General features: G+C 35.7%; 1 protein-coding gene across 1 annotated transcript in view; it reads right to left on the bottom strand.

Annotated features, from left to right (window-relative positions):
- Positions 1 to 16,839, bottom strand: part of COL24A1 (collagen type XXIV alpha 1 chain) — a 378,135-nt gene that overhangs the window by 182,548 nt on the left and 178,748 nt on the right. The window contains exons 20-23 of the mRNA XM_068961180.1: positions 15,214 to 15,267; positions 13,973 to 14,017; positions 10,962 to 11,015; positions 4,511 to 4,555 (exon numbers count right to left, since the gene is read on the bottom strand). Coding sequence (XP_068817281.1) covers positions 4,511 to 4,555; positions 10,962 to 11,015; positions 13,973 to 14,017; positions 15,214 to 15,267 — 198 coding nt within the window. The remainder of the gene's footprint in view (positions 1 to 4,510; positions 4,556 to 10,961; positions 11,016 to 13,972; positions 14,018 to 15,213; positions 15,268 to 16,839) is intronic.

Genomic DNA, 16,839 nt, shown 5'->3' with positions numbered 1-16,839 from the left:
CCTTTGTCCAAATATCACCTTAAATACATCTCAAACACATCCACTTATCTCCACTGCCATCATCTGGCCCATCATTGTTCTTTTTCAATTAATCTAATGCAATAGCTTTCTAAACGGTTACCCTCTTACACTTCTGCTCCTCACAACCAAGTTCCAACTTCCCAATCCATTACTACAGAGGGATCTTAGCACAAATTAAATCATGTCATTGGCTTACTTAGACTACTTCAGTGATTTTCCATCTACTTTAGGATCAATTCCAAAATAATAAACACAGCCCTGAGTGCTTGGCTCCTGCCTCCCTCACTGCTACCACCTAATATTGCTTTTTCTTTGGCTCACCAAGTCTTTCCACACCAGCTTTCTTCAGTTCCTTAAAAGTTGAATGCTTTCCCACATAGAACCATAAATATAAGAATAACCACCACCACAACCATTACAGCTAACATTTTATCATGTTTTCACTATGTGACCAGCTCTGCACTAAATGCTTTAAGTGCATTATATGTGTGGGAAGTATGTTATATTGCACATTCCAGGAACAGGTTTTCTCCCCACTCTTCCACAGCCAACTCATACCATTCTTTATGGTCACAGATCATATGGTATTTCCTCAGGAAAGTCTTCTCTCATCTCCAGATCTAAATTTGGCAACTGTCACAGTCCCTTAAAATTTTCCTCTCTAGAATGGATCACAGTTATGATTATATAATTTTAGGATATGATTTTTAATGTCTGTCTAACCTCTCATAGACTATAAATTTCATGACGGCAAGGATCAAATGTTCAATAAATATTCCTGAATAAAATATCTGCTGAATCATTCAAATCTAAGAATGAGATGTTGAATCACTCTATGGAAGAATCTGAGTGTTAGAAATCCTATTAAAATATTCTTGTTTACAAAGAAAGTTTGTTCCTTTTAATGCCTATGTCTTATAATGTCTGTTCCTTTATAAGGACTGTATACTATTTTAATTCTGTTCTCTTGACCAATACTGAAAAAGTATATTGTCTTCTCTTTTGTAGTTCTTCAAATACTTTCAGCCTGGAGAGTTAAAGACACACAGAACTAGCAATTAATGTGAGATAATTCCAGGTTTATTCATAACAAAAAGTTAGAATGCAGAGGACAAGGAGGTATCTTTTAAAATTAGAGACTTATTTAGGGCATATCTATAGAAATTAATTCTTTGCCTATAGTAAATAAATGTAACACATATACAGACATGTAATATAGATGGGACTACTCTGTTTGGCACTCTCTATCACAAACTGGGTTCTAATTTGTATACATCTAGAAAGAAACAAAACTGGAGGAGATCCAATTAAATGACCATTCAGAAGGTTTGGGAAAAGTAATTAGCTATGCAATTACAACTAACCTTGCTGCTGCTGCTGCTGCTAAGTTGCTTCAGTCGTGTCCGTCTCTGTGCAACCCCGTAGATGGCAGCCCACCAGACTCCCCCGTCCCTAGGATTCTCCAGGCAAGAACACTGGAGTGGATTGTCATTTCCTTCTCCAATGCATCAAAGTGAAACGTGAAAGTGAAGTCGTTCAGTCATGTCTGACTCTTAGTGACCCCATGGACTGCAGCCTGCCAGGCTCCTCCATCCATGGGATTTTCCAGGCAGGAGTACTGGAGTAGGGTGTCACTGCCTTCTCCTTAGATATCCTCAAATTACTAGACTGACATTGTGAAGTACAACTGTATTTTCCCACATCTCTTGAGAATTTTACTGAACTTTGGATTAGATGAACTATATTTCTAAGATTTTGAAGTTAATACAGAAAAAAAAAGTTGGGAATTACCAAGAACCATAAATAATTCTTTAGGCATTTTATATATCAGTTCAGTTCAGTTCAGTTGCTCAGTCGTGTCCGACTCTTTGTGACCCCATGAATCTCAGCACACCAGGCCTCCCTGTCCATCACCAACTCCCGGAGTTCACTCATACTCATGTCCATCGAGTCGGTGATGCCATCCAGCCATCTCATCCTCTGTCGTCCCCTTCTCCTCCTGCCCCCAATCCCTCCCAGCATCAGAGTCTTTTCCAATGAGTCAACTCTTCGCATGAGGTGGCCAAAGCATTGAAGTTTCAGCATTAGCATCAGTCCTTCCAATAAACACCCAGGACTGGTTTCCTTCAGAATGGACTGGTTGGATCTCCTTGCAGTCCAAGGGACTCTCAAGAGTCTTCTCCAACACCACAGTTCAAAAGCATCAATTCTTTGGCACTCAGCTTTCTTCACAGTCCAACTCTCATATCCATACTTGACTACTGGAAAAACCATAGCCTTGACTAGATGGACTTTTGCTGGCAAAGCAATATCTCTGCTTTTCAATATGCTGTCTAGGTTGGTCATAACTTTCCTTCCAAGGAGTAAGCGTCTTGTAATTTCATGGCTGCAATCACCATCTGCAGTGATTTTGGAGCCCCCCAAAATAAAGTCTGACACTGTTTCCACTGTTTCCCCATCTATTTCCCATGAAGTGATGGGACCAGATGCCATGATCTTCATTTTCTGAATGTTGAGCTTTAAGCCAACTTTTTCACTCTCCTCTTTCACTTTCATCAAGAGGCTTTTTAGTTCTCTTCACTTTCTGCCATAAGGGTGGTGTCATCTGCATATCTGAGGTTATTGATATTTCTCTTATATGTTAATTCAATATAGCCACTAAAGTTTTTCAAAACACTTTATATCCTATCCTTAATGAGAAGATGGAATCTCAAAGTTGGAAAGATATTTTTGTTTCATAACTTATTTGATGCCTAAACTGCCCTATAAAATCTAGGCCAAGTGGCTTTCAGCTAACATTAAAATATCCCCAGCTTTGTTAACTAACTTGATGAGAGTGGGAGGATCTTTCTGCATCATATATGCATATCAAATCATTATATACACTTTAAATATCTTAAATTTCGTTAGTCAATTAAACCTCAATAAAGCTGGGAAAAAAGTCCCCAGTAAGGTATAAAGCTTTGAATTTTGAGCTATGAGTTTAAATCTTAGTTCAGCTACTGATAAGCTACACAACTTTGAACAGATTACTTACTGTGCTTCAGTTTATTCATTTCAAAAATCAGAATAACAAAATGTGCCTTTAAAAATTGTTTGAGAATCAAATGAATGCCACAATATAAAATATCATTTAGCATTATCCCTGGCACATAGCGAATAATCCATAATTGTTAATTTCCCTCCAATAACAGAAATTTACCACCTGCCAAGATAGTCCATTTCCTCTTTGGATACCACTGGTGATAGGTTCCTATACTATGTGGAACCAGCCCAACATTTTAAACTAAATAAAACTTAGAAGTCTGATACATGTTATTTGAAGAAAATATGTTTTTCATTGGTATTTTAAGTTTGGCTATAAATTCTAGTTTATATATTTTTATGCAATTTGTCACCCAGAAATGCAGAATTTCATTTCTTTAAATTGAATTTTTAAAAATCTGAATGACAAGGAAATACCAATCACATCCATTTTTGATGAGGTGCCTTAAATAATTGAATTGATATAAATACTCCATTGAAATTTCCCTTTTTGGTTAAAAAAAGGAACAAAATATTCACCTTCTAGCAGCTCAAGATTAAATGGTATAACAATGATCTTTTAAGACTAAGTGATCATCTCCTTATTTTTAATAATAATTCATGATAAAAATTAAGAGTATCAAAATGTATTGTTGTTTTACTATCAGACTAGAAAATATATTTAATTATTTAAGCTTACAAAATAATTTTTTAGACAATTTTATCTTTAAGTTGTAAGATAGGTTACAGAACATTGTATTTGCTCATCTAACCTACTAAATAAATATTGATATTAAACAGTATCACTTTCTTTGTGACAACCTAGCACACTCTGTACATAATTTCATTTGCCTCTTATTAATTTAACTTACCATTTTATATGTTATGTAGGTTCATTTCTTAGAGAATATTATAGTTGGCTTTTCCCATAGCAAAAAATATATATATATATTACCCCTAACGTATCTGTTTCAAAAGCAACATGAGCTGCCTACTTCTACAATAATGTTAATTTAAACAAGTTAAACTTTTTGAGAAAATAAATTATGTCTTTCATTGAATTATCTCACAGTTAATGCCAACCTTCCAAATATAAAGAAAACATTTTCCACCTATTATAATATTTAATGGCTTGAAAATTTGTAGCTTTTTAATTATGAAAAATGTTACAATCAAATGTAGCTTGAAATGATCAGAACTAAAGGTAAAGACCCAATATTAGAAACAAAAAGGTTCCTGAGATCACAAATGTAATTTATATTGGATGAAAATAGTATCTGTGTTTTCCCTCATTTCTTTTTTGTATATTAGGTTTTATTTGCCACATAACAAATGACTTTATATTTATAGTGGATAAGTATTTTGCATTCTGAAGTTTATAAGCATAGATCATGGCTAACATGGTTCCTAAAAATGCTCATGAGAGGATTTAAAATGTGAAAATAAGAGCATAAAATAAGCTTACTGTTTCGCCAATCTTCCCAATGTTTCCTTGATCTCCTACTTCTCCCTGTTAATAAAGAATATAAAGTTGAAAAAAACATTAATTTTCAAATAAGAATACTCTCAACATTGCTCCTGTTTTCATTTTAATGTAGTTTATCAAAACTCTGTTACAATATTTGTGTGGGATACAGTCTTTGCTCTCTTTTCATTCAAATACTAGTAACCTGTTTTCTTAAATTACATTCTTCTATATCTGAATTTTAATCCCTTTTAAGATACTTTTACAAATAAAATTTAAAAAATAAAATATCTACTGAGGTATGCTCTATAAAAGGTAGAGTGGTAGGTGCTGCAGAAGATATTAAGATGAGTGAAAATTAAGCCCTTGTCCACAGGGACACTCTTTGCTTCAGTAGATAAAGTATCTCATGACTTTGAGCAGAACAAGCAAACAGAACAGAACCCACAGGAAGTAGCAAAGGAGTTCATAGGAGCAGCACCCTGTGGGTGGGTGCAGCTAGAGCTGACTTCACTGCAGAAGTAACACGTGTTCATAACTTTAACCACAATTCTGCCATCTGTAAAGCTCTGAAAATCCAAAGTTTTTCACAACACACTTGGTGGCAAACTTGACCTAACCTGTGTTTATTTGGTAGCAATGCTTTTGCCTGACCCAAGTTAGAGAAAGTTAGTTTGATTAATTTGAACATCCCTACATTTCACCACAGAAATACCAATGTGTCTAATTATGGTTTTGCTATCCCATAGCCTGCTGGCAGTGTTAAGATATAGTACATATACCATACTACCTTATCAGAAAAACAAATGACCCAATAAAAAAATGGGCAGAAGAACTAAACAAACATTTCTCCAAAGAAGACATACAGGTGGCCAATAAACCTGTGAAAAAATGCTCAACATCTTTCATTATTAAAGAAATGCAAATCAAAATCATCTTACACTGATCAGAACAGCCATCATCAAGAAATCTACAAAAATCTACATCATCAAAAAATCTACAAACAGATGATGAAGAAAAGAGAACCCTCTTACACTGTTGATGGAAATGTAAACTGATATAGCCACTATGGAGAAGAGTATGGAGATTCCTTAAAATACTAGCAATAAAATTACCATATGACCCAGCAATCCCACAACTGAGAATATGCATTGAGAAAATTGCATTTCAAAAAGACACACATACCCCAATATTCACTGCAGCACTAATTACAATAGCTAGGACACGGAAGAAACCCAGATGTTCAACCACTGACAGATGAATGGATAAACAAGTTGTGGTATTACACATATATACAACTGAACACTACTCAGTCATACAAAGGAACAAATTGAGTCAGTTCCAGTGAGGCAGGTGAGCCTAGAACTTGTTATAGAGTGAAATAAGTCAGAAAGAGAGAAACAGTGTATATTAACACATATATATGGAATGCAGAAAAATGGTACTGATGAACCCTATTTACAGGGTGAGAGTAGAGATGCAGACATAGAGAACAGACTTGTAGACACAGTTGGGGAAGGAGAGGGCGGGATGAATTGAGAGAGTAGCACTGAAGCATATACCTTACTATATGTCAAACAGAGAGCTAGTTAAAGTTGCTCGATAACACAGATAGCTCAACTTAGTGCTCTGTGATAACCTAGGGAAGTGGGGTCAGGTGGGGCTGGGAGGGAGGTTTATATTTATGTATGTATGTATAAATGATGTAAGCATATTTATGGAGGATTCATGTTGTATGGCAGAAATCAATACAAAATTGTAAGCAATTACCGTCCAGTTAAAAATAAATTGATAAAAATCCAAACATCAGTCGCTTCTAATAATAAATTATGAAACTGTATTTCATAACTGTATTTCAAACTATATGAGTTGGGCCCTGGATGACTTTTACACTGGTCATGAGAAAGGATCACTTTCAGTGGTGATGAATGGCATGAGCAAAGCCCGAACAAAAGCACAGACTAGTGAAAAGCAGTTTAGGGTGCCACGTATAATTAATCTGACAAGAACGCACATTTTATTTATACCAGAGAAAGGAGATTAAACAATTACCTGCTATCTGAAAAGTAATAATTATTTTGCAGTGTGGGACCGTTAAACTCACCAAACAATATGGTAGTTACTCATGATATATAGCTACTCAGCACTTGAAATTAACTGGTCTAAACTGAAGTGTGATGTAAATATAATATACACACTGTATTTCAAAGACTTTGTACAAAAATCTCATTAATAACTTTAATACTGATAACATGTTGAAATGATAATATTTTTATATCTTGGGTTACACAAAATATATTACTAAAGTTAATCTCTCCTATTTCTTTCCACCTTTTTATTGTAGCTGTACATCCATAATTCATATTTTATACTCTATTGGATGGTGCTGATTTTCAGTACTGAAACCTAATACTAATATAGGTAATCAGTTTGAAGTAAGCTTTCAAAGACTACAAAAACTTGCTTTTCTATTTCCATATACATTCAGATAAATAGCAAATAAATAAAGCATTGTATAAATAAATAAAGCATTGAATAAAGCATTGTAGTAGTATGTTGAAAATTCTACATTTTAAGAGTTCATTAGATGGCTTTTATAGAAAATTTGTGGCAGGACTTTATATTTATATATACAATATATATGTGTGTATGTATATGTGTGTGCATTTGAGTCAGTTCTAATGAGGTGGATGAACCAGAGTGAAGTTAAGTCAGAAAGAGAAAGATAAATATCATATACTAATGCTTATATAGGGAATCTAGAAATATGGTATGGAATAATTTATTTGCAGGGCAGCAAAGAATACACAGAAGAACTGTACAAAAAAGATCTTCGTGACCCAGATAATCATGATGGTGTGATCACTCATCTAGAGCCAGACATCCTGGAATGTGAAGTCAAGTGGGCCTTAGAAAGCATCACTACAAACAAAGCTAGTGGAGGTGATGGAATTCCAGTAGAGCTATTTCAAATCCTGAAAGATGACGCTGTGAAAGTGCTGCACTCAATATGCCAGCAAATTTGGAAAACTCAGCAGTGGGCACAGGACTGGAAAAGCTCAGTTTTCATTCCAATCCCAAAGAAAGGCAATGCCAAAGAATGCTCAAACTACCGCACAATTGCACTCATCTCACATGCTAGTAAAGTAATGCTCAAAATTCTCCAAGCCAGATTTCAGCAATACATGAACCGTGAACTTCCTGATGTTCAAGCTGGTTTTAGAAAAGGCAGAGGAACCAGAGATCAAATTGCCAACATCCGCTGGATCGTGGAAAAAGCAAGAGAGTTCCAGAAAAACATCTATTTCTGCTTTATTGACTATGCCAAAGCCTTTGACTGTGTGCATCACAATAAACTGTGGAAGATTCTGAAAGAGACGGGAATATCAGACCACCTGACCAGCCTCTTGAGAAATCTGTATGCAGGTCAGGAAGCAACAGCTAGAACTGGACATGGAACAACAGACCAGTTCCAAATAGGAAAAGGAGTACGTCAAGGCTGTATATGTCACCCTGCTTATTTAACTTCTATGCAGAGTACATCATGAGAAACACTGGGCTGGAAGAAACACAAGCTGGAATCAAGATTGCCGGGAGAAATATCAATAACCTCAGATATGCAGATGACACCACCCTTATGGCAGAAAGTGAAGAGAACTAAAAAGCCTCTTGATGAAAGTGAAAGAGGAGAGTGAAAAAGTTGGCTTAAAGCTCAACATTCAGGAAACGAAGATCATGGCACTTGGTCCCATCACTTCATGGGAAATAGATGGGGAAACAGTGGAAACAGTGTCAGACTTTATTTTGGGGGGCTCCAAAATCACTGCAGATGGTGACTGCAGCCATGAAATTAAAAGACGCTTACTCCTTGGAAGGAAAGTTATGACCAACCTAGATAGCATATTGAAAAGCAGAGACATTACTTTGCCAACAAAGGTCCATCCAGTCAAGGCTATGGTGTTTCCAGTAGTCACGTATGGATGTGAGAGTTGGACTGTGAAGAAGACTGAGAGCCGAAGAATTGATGTGTTTGAACTGTGGTGTTGGAGAAGACTCTTGAGAGTCACTTGGACTGCAAGGGGATCCAACCAGTCCATTCTGAAGGAGATCAACCCTGGGATTTCTTTGGAGGGAATGATGCTAAAGCTGAAACTCCAGTACTTTGGCCACCTCATGCAAAGAGTTGAGTCATTGGAAAAATCTCTGTTGCTAGGAGGTATTGGGGGCAGGAGGAGAAGGGGATGACAGAGGATGAGATGGCTGGATGGCATCACTGACTCGATGGACGTGAATCTGAGTGAACTCCGGGAGTTGGTGATGGACAGGGAGGCGTGGCATGCTGTGATTCATGGGGTCACAAAGAGTTGGACACGACTGAGTGACTGAATTGAATGGAGAAACAGACAAAGAGAACAGACTTATGAACACAGGGAGAGAGGAGGAGAAGGTGACATGTATGGATAGAGTAACGTGGAAACTTACATTACCATATGTAAAATAGATAGCCAATGGGAATTTGCTGTTTGTCTCAGAAAACTCAAGCAACAGCTCTGTATCAACCTAGAAGGGTGGGAGGGGGAGGGAGATGGGAAGGAGGTTCAAGAGGGAGGGGACATATGTATACCTATGGCTGATTCATGTTGAGGTTTGACAGAAAACAACAAAATTCTGTTAAGCAGTTATCCTTCAAGTATAAAATAAATTAATTAAAAATTAATTAATTAATTATCCCACTAGAAAAAAAATAGTTCATTAGACAGTTTTTATAGAAAATTTGTGGCAGGATTTGATTTTATATTTATATACACAATATATATGTGTGTATATATATGTGTATGCATATATAGATATAATTTAAAAAAAAAACTTCTCCTACTTAATGGTCCTCTCAAATTCCAATTAGGGAGATGAACCCTTTATGATACATAATCTTAAGGGAGGTCTGTGTTAACAGGCAGAAAGCAAAAGTTGCTTGCAGATTACCTACATTTCTGCTTCAGTTTTCAGACAGCCTGAATGTAGGAGGTGAGTTATCTTTGAGGATGCAAAGAGAGAGAGGAATAATTCCTCCAGGCCTATGGCAAGAACAGAGATCCTAGGGTTCTGTGAAAGGTGGTGGCTCTTAACAATCTCCAAAGTGCTCCCCCAGAGTTCCAGATTCCCCCAAGGGAGTGCCAGGTCTAGGAAATAGCTATATGATATTCCAAAGAAGAAACTGCAGGGACAAGTATGAGGATTGACCAGTACCTTCACTTCTAGGTAGCACGGATGCCACCCAATGCTGATGTAACTCCAGGGAGGAGGCAGGATGTCAGTAATGACTGAGATTAGTCTCCTGCCAGTTTGACTGGATGGTAGCTCATGGTGAATTTTCTAGTTGCTTGGTAGTACCGGGATTGATTACAGGAAAGAGAACTAAGACTTCTATTTATAAATACCATGCATCTATTTTCTGGGAGTTTTTCTATGTAACTTGAGAGTCAGGTATAGATAAATCCCACACATGCTGATACAGTAAAATGTATTTTAGCTCATATTTATTTTTGGCCTCAAAGAGTGTTGGTTGTTTTTCCCTTAATCTCCAGTATAATAAAAATGAAGAGTTTAATATAAATAATGAGCTCTGAACTCCAGATTTAAGAAATTAAGCAATAAATCTGTGATACAATTCAATTTTTAATTAAATTTTAAATTTGTACTGATCACCAATTCTCATAAGTTAGTTTCTTTCAGACCTTACTTAATGCTATACATGAAAAACCACTGCATTACTTTATATTTGTTGGATAAAACTACAACACAAAGCAAAAATGTTGGTTGGTAGTACCTTTTTTAAATGTCATAAAATCTTAAAAGTACCCAATGATGATCCAGAGTATGTACTTAGACTCACTGTACACTTTCAGTTAAAGGACCCAGACTTAGAGAAGATACACAGACACGTTTTTTAAATGTAGATTTAAACATTATAGATTTTTAACTTGTAGCTTTCTACCAGTGGAACAGATTTAAGAAATAAAGTTATAGTTTATTATCCTATGCACATGCATGCTAAGTCGCTTCAGTCGTGTCCGACTCATTGCGACCCTGTGGACTGTAGCCTGCCAGAATCCTCTGTCCATGGGATTCTTCAGCAAGACTACTTGAGTGGGTTGCCATGCTCTCCTTTAGGGGATCTTCCCAACCCAGGGATCGAATGCACATCTAATTACAGACATACACAAAGTCATAGTCATAGATATTTACAGACATATCTAGATGTAGATAAAGATATAAAGACATACAGTATTTCAAATGCTATTTGAACCAGCTTTAACATATAACTGGTTCCCTCAATTAAGGGGGTTGAATAAAATCTTTGATATGTGTTCATTTTATATTGTTCTGAAAGTCATAAATTTATCTTTTGTAAATTATAATATGTAACTGGTAAGAAAATCAGTTGCTTTACCTTCAAGCCTTCTGGTCCTGGTTCACCGGCATACCCCTTTGGACCTGGTTTTCCCTTAGAAGGGAACAGGGGGAAAAAAGATATGTTTAATCCTTCTTCTTTCAGAAAGTTTGCTAATTTATGAAATTCAGACTATCCTATGAGATGAAACACTTCAAAATTACTTGATAAATGCATTTTATCAAACTGAGCCATTCATTCTACCATGTCTGTCTACTTGCCATGCACTGTTTTAGGAACTGAGGATTGAGGAATGCAGTAAATATACTTGCCTTTAGGGCTTCCCTGATAGCTCAGTTGGTAAAGAATCTGCCTGCAATGCAGGAGACTCCAGTTTGATTTCTGGGTCAGGAAGATCCGCTGGAGAAGGGATAGGCTACCACTCCAGGATTCCTGGGCTTCCCTGGGGGCTCAGCTGGTAAAGAATCTGCCCACAGTATGGGAGACCTGAGTTCAGTCCCTGGATTGGGAAGATCACTGGAGAAGGGAAAGGCTACCCACTCCAGTATTCTGGCCTGGAGAATTCCATGGACTGTCACAAAGAGTGGAACATGACTGAGTGGCTTTCACTTTCAATTTTATAGAGCTTATTCTATGGAGGATGACATAATTTTAAAAAAATAAGTGAAATACATGGTATACTAGGTAGTGGCAAACTTGAAGAGCATCAAATTAATCAGGACAGGAGATATAAACTCTTGTGGCAGTTTCTTTAAAATTTTGGTAAGACTAACAAAAAAGACCCCAATGAGAAGGTGGCAACAGAGTAAAGACTTTTTAAAAGGGAAAAGTTATATGGATACTTGGGGGAAGAGCATTCTAAGCAGAGGCAAAGAGCAGTATAAAGGCCCTGAGGCAAGAATGTAGCTGGAGGGCATAAGAGAGGAGATCAGTAAGAAGATGAGGGATGAAAAGGGAATACGGGAAAGGAAGCCAGGTCACAAGGGCCTGGATATTATAGTAAGGGCTTTGGTTTTAACTAAGCAAGACAGGAAGCCTTAGCAAGCTTTGAGAAGTGCCAGGATCTGTGTCTTCACAGGATCACTCTGATGTCAGAGCAGAAGCAGGGAGTCCAAAGAGGAGTCATCTGCAATAATCCATGTGAGAGATGACAGTGGCATAAGCAGGATGGTAACAGAGGAGGTGGGCTTCCCTCGTGGCTGGTTCAGTGGTAAAGAATCCACCTCCCAATGCAGAAGATGCAGGTTTGATCCCTGAGTTGGGAATATTCCCTGGAGAAGAAAATAGCAACCCACTCCAGTATTCTTGCATGGGAAATTCCTTGAACAGAGGAGACTGGTGGGCTATGTTCCATTGGGTTGCAAAAGAGTCTACATGACTTAGTGCCTAAAATAACATCAGAAGAGGCTGTGGAAAGTGGTAAGATTCTGTATATAGTTTGAAAGTAGAGCTTCCAGGAATTGTGGGCAGGTCATGTGCAGAATGTGAGGGAAAGAGTCAAGACTGAATTCAAGAAAGAGTTCATTCATTTTTAATCTGTGTAAAGGACAAATGAAACAAGGTAGACTGTGGGAGAACAAGTTTGAAGGGTAAATTAAAGGCTCAGTTTTGGACATTTCCATTTGATAGTTTTCTTAGACCTCTAAGGGGAGGGATCTTGTGGTAGTTAATACAAGTACGGAGCTAAGGGGTAGAAGGTTCTGATCTAAATGTATAATTTTGGAAATCACTAGCATTTGATGGCATTTAAATCCATAAGAATGGACCAGTTCATCCAGGCAGTAAGTGTATAAAGAAAAGAGACATCTACAAATCAATCCAAAGGGCATCCTAAAATTTAGAAGAGATGCGTGGTCATGAGGGAGATAAGAAGTATGGAATATTAGAATCAATGACCTGAAATTTCTATTGGGACTGTTGGATTGGGCCACAAGAGAGAATGCAACAGAAAATAAGGAGGTGATGGTTGGAGAATGAAAAGTTTAAAATTAAAAATTAAGAGGTTTCTGTAACTGGAATGATAAGGTCAAGGGTTTGTCCATAGCGGTAAGTAGCTGAAGGATATAAGAGGATGAGATCCTTGGAGGAGAGAAAGTCAATATCCTGGAGTAATCTATAGGACGTGGTTTCTAATATCAAATAACTGATGTCTGATTACACAAGATTTGATTAAGGAGATCATTATATCTCAACCAATGATGAACATCATATATTATGATCTTCTCAAGAAAAAAATGAGGAGTATTTCCTGCGAGACTAATAATGACTTAAAATATATGTGTTGTACACACCTTAATTATTTTATGATACTGTAAACTTTCATCATGTATCCCCAAATTCTTTAAAAAATTCATTTTTAGAACATGAAAACAAGTAATTCACATATTACCACACAATACTATCTGAAAAAATAGTTGGCCAGGAAATATCTTATTTGCCTTCCATAAATTTACTAACAAACTCAGAAAATAGAAATTTCCAAAGCATTACTAAATAGTTAATGTATTTAGGTTTGTATGACATTTTGAGAAACTTGATAAATAACTTGCACAGATTACTAAGACCGTGAGACTGGATGAATTGAAGGAATAGGTAAATATATAGTAGGTGTAATATCATTTAAAATATCCCTGGGAATTTTCAGTTGTAGGGCTTCCCTGGTAGCTCAGTTGGTAAAGAATACTGCAGTGTAGGAGACTGGGGCTCAATCCCTGCGTTAGGAAGATCCCTGAAGAAGAAAACAGCAACCCACTCCAATATTCTTGCCAGGGAAATCCCATGGACAGAGGAGCCTGATGGGCTCTAGTCCATGGTGTCACAAATATGTAGTAGGCATGATATAATTTAAAATATCCTTGGAAAATTTTAGTTACAATAGTATTTTATTTGAAGGGGTTGTATGGCTATAGACCATGGAGACCACTTCATAAACCACTATAGTTTGTTTTAATCTTTGCCCTTTGCTATAAACAAACTTTGGTGTTATTAAAAAACACAAAACCATTGTTTTAAGAGAAGCGTTCTTTGAAAATTATTTATGTGGTACCTACTCTTGGCCCCAGTTCTCCAAAGGATCCAGTTGGTCCTTCTTCTCCCTTAAACAAAGATCAGAACATGTCATGACCTCATGAGATGAGTATTTAAAAATGTAAACCCTTATTCCATTTATTCTGAAGTCTGAAGCTCTTTCTGAAATGTAATAAAAATAATTCTGTGATTTTCTTATATTTTAGAACTATGTCAACCCCATAACATTTAAACTTTTTGTCTGACAACCCCATATCACATTAAGAAGGATATGTACTTTTGGATTATTTTTAAATTGGTAGATGATATAAGATAAACATAGAAAATTGAGAATAGATAAGAGTGAAAGTGATTAGGGCATTAGAAAAATCAGCATTAGGAATCACTGAGATTGTGAAATGAGGACAGACTTGACTTTCTTGGACTCTATATCTCTGATATAATTAGATGGATTTCAGTACAAATTGTTTTATTAAAAAATTATTGGTACAGAATCTGTTTGCTCTTGGCACATTCTGATTCTTAATTATTCAACAAATGTTTTTGAGTCTCAGTTCTTTCTTAAGCCTTAGAGATAAAGATATATCACATCCTATACAAATGGAGCTCAATGTTTAGAATTTCTTTATATTTAACTTGCAGATCCAACATTTTTGAGATCAAATCAGCTACAATGTCATAAAATATAAAACTTTGTGCATTCGTCTAAGGATTAAATATTGTATGAGTAGACAAAACAGAGAAACATAAAACAAATAATTTTTATACTTGATTCTCTAAGAAAATTAAAATAATAAATGTATTGATTCTATTTAACATATTTACTAAACATACTGATTTTTTTTATCTTAAACAGTTCATATTTACCACATCTGAACACTTACAGACCTCTTAAATCATATATCATATTTATTTAAAAACATTTTACTCAGTCCATAATTTAATTAAAAATAGTTTATGGGTTGGAAATATAAAATAGACGTAAATGTAAATTCTGGTCCATATGAGGGAGGTTATGGGTGCAGATTCTTCAGCCATTTTGTAGAGACCACTTCATAAATCATTTAGTGAATTCAGAACATTAAAATGATTTTAAATTCCATCCCATAACTGCCAATACAAAACGGTAACTTGAAATCCTCAGTGGTAAAAAATTGTCCATCTAATGCAGTTTTCTTTGAGCCAAAACTAAAGTCCCATAAAAAATAAAATAGAAAAATCTGAATTTAAAGAATTGCTGACTGCATATTTATTTTCTCCATACCTGAGTTCCCTTGAGACCAGGAGGTCCAGAAGGCCCTCTGTTTCCAATGAATCCCTGTAAAAGTAATACAAGGACACAAAGTAACATTTTTAGCTCTGTTAATACTTTTTCATTAGGCATTAGTCTCAGATGTGCAATAATATTTAATACCAATCATTTCTCATTGGGAAATTATCAAAACGATGTAGAGGATAGATAAGCAAAAAACTGCATGTCATCCAAAAACTTGGAAAACATCTGATAAACTTATTTTTAAACAATATGTTAATATTCATATAATCTGCTCAGTATGTCAACTCTTCAACTGGACCATTTTTCATAAAATGTACTAGAATTAAAGCAATAGGCCTAATTGTTAATCTGATACTAGTACAGTAAATACTGATGGATAATAGAGTGTCCACAAAGTCTGAAAACAGATGGAGAAGATACATAGTGTTTTAACATCTGTTTAGAGACTAGCAAAGTCTGGAGCACATTATTTATATGAAATGTTCTTCAACTTACTTCCTTTCTTGATACAAGCTAGTAAAAAAGGAACAATTTACAGAAGAAAGCAACTATCTGAACACAGTCATCAATTTTAAGATTAAAATACGTCTTTTGTTCATCTAAATGCATGCTATTAAAAGTCAAATGCTCTTTGAATAGCAATTCATCCAGTAACTAAAACAAAAATCTTCCTATTTTGGCAAATATTATATATCTCTTATTTAACATGGCAACATTTTTCTTGTTTTGTTCTGTACCTCTAACTAGGCAATAAGCCAGAGCTTTAAGTAACTCTTTTTTAAAAGCTACATTTTGTATTATTGCTTTTAGTAAGTTTATAACCATTAAAGGTTTAATCTTATTTTTAGCTGTAACAATAACTATGCCAAATAGTAGATCTACCTACATGACTGGTTTTTGGTTTGGAATGGAGCAGAGTGATAGACTGCATGAGAATCTTTCCTTCATGATATATCCTGGTTTATAATTGCTGTGTTCTAAACACAATCAAAAAATGAAAAACTGTTCAAGCTTAAAAGTCTGCAATATATTATCACAGACTTATTTTGTACATAAGCACTATTTAAGAAACTGCATGAGTTTAGGCAATAACCTAGCTGTTTTGCTCAGCTTTCTTATTTTTAATAGGAAGAGATGGATTATTGAAATGAACGTATACTGTTCTATATATTCATCTTTTTTTCAGGCAAAAGCATCCCTATTTTGCTTAATGAAGCAGTCTTTCTTCATGTAGTTTGAGGGGAGGTGTCTGTACCCTTGACTAAATTTAAGGATGGATATGTGACAAGGACCTAAATCAGCATAATCCACATGCCTAGAAACAGTGGTTGGTTCAGTAATGAGTCAGAAACCCAAGTTAGTCCAACTAAAGAAATTTTTGGCTTACAGTGGAACAACTGGGAAGACAGAATAGCATTAAGGATGATGTAAACCTAAACAGAAGGAAACCAAGAAGGGGAGAGAATCTGAGAATGAAATCAGTGAATAAATGAAGTGATTGGGTTTTAGGATATCTTTGGGGGTCTGGGTATAGCTGTGTTTGAATTCCTAAATTTCTCATATACAATCATATTTTAGCTGAGTTTTCATTGTTTACAATCAAAAAATCCTGAC

The sequence above is a fragment of the Capricornis sumatraensis genome, chromosome 2 (genome assembly GCF_032405125.1).
Source record: "Capricornis sumatraensis isolate serow.1 chromosome 2, serow.2, whole genome shotgun sequence".
In the NCBI taxonomy this organism is placed as follows: Eukaryota; Metazoa; Chordata; class Mammalia; order Artiodactyla; family Bovidae; genus Capricornis; species Capricornis sumatraensis.
Note: the sequence above shows the minus strand (reverse complement) of the source record. Positions and strands in the feature narration are given on the sequence as shown.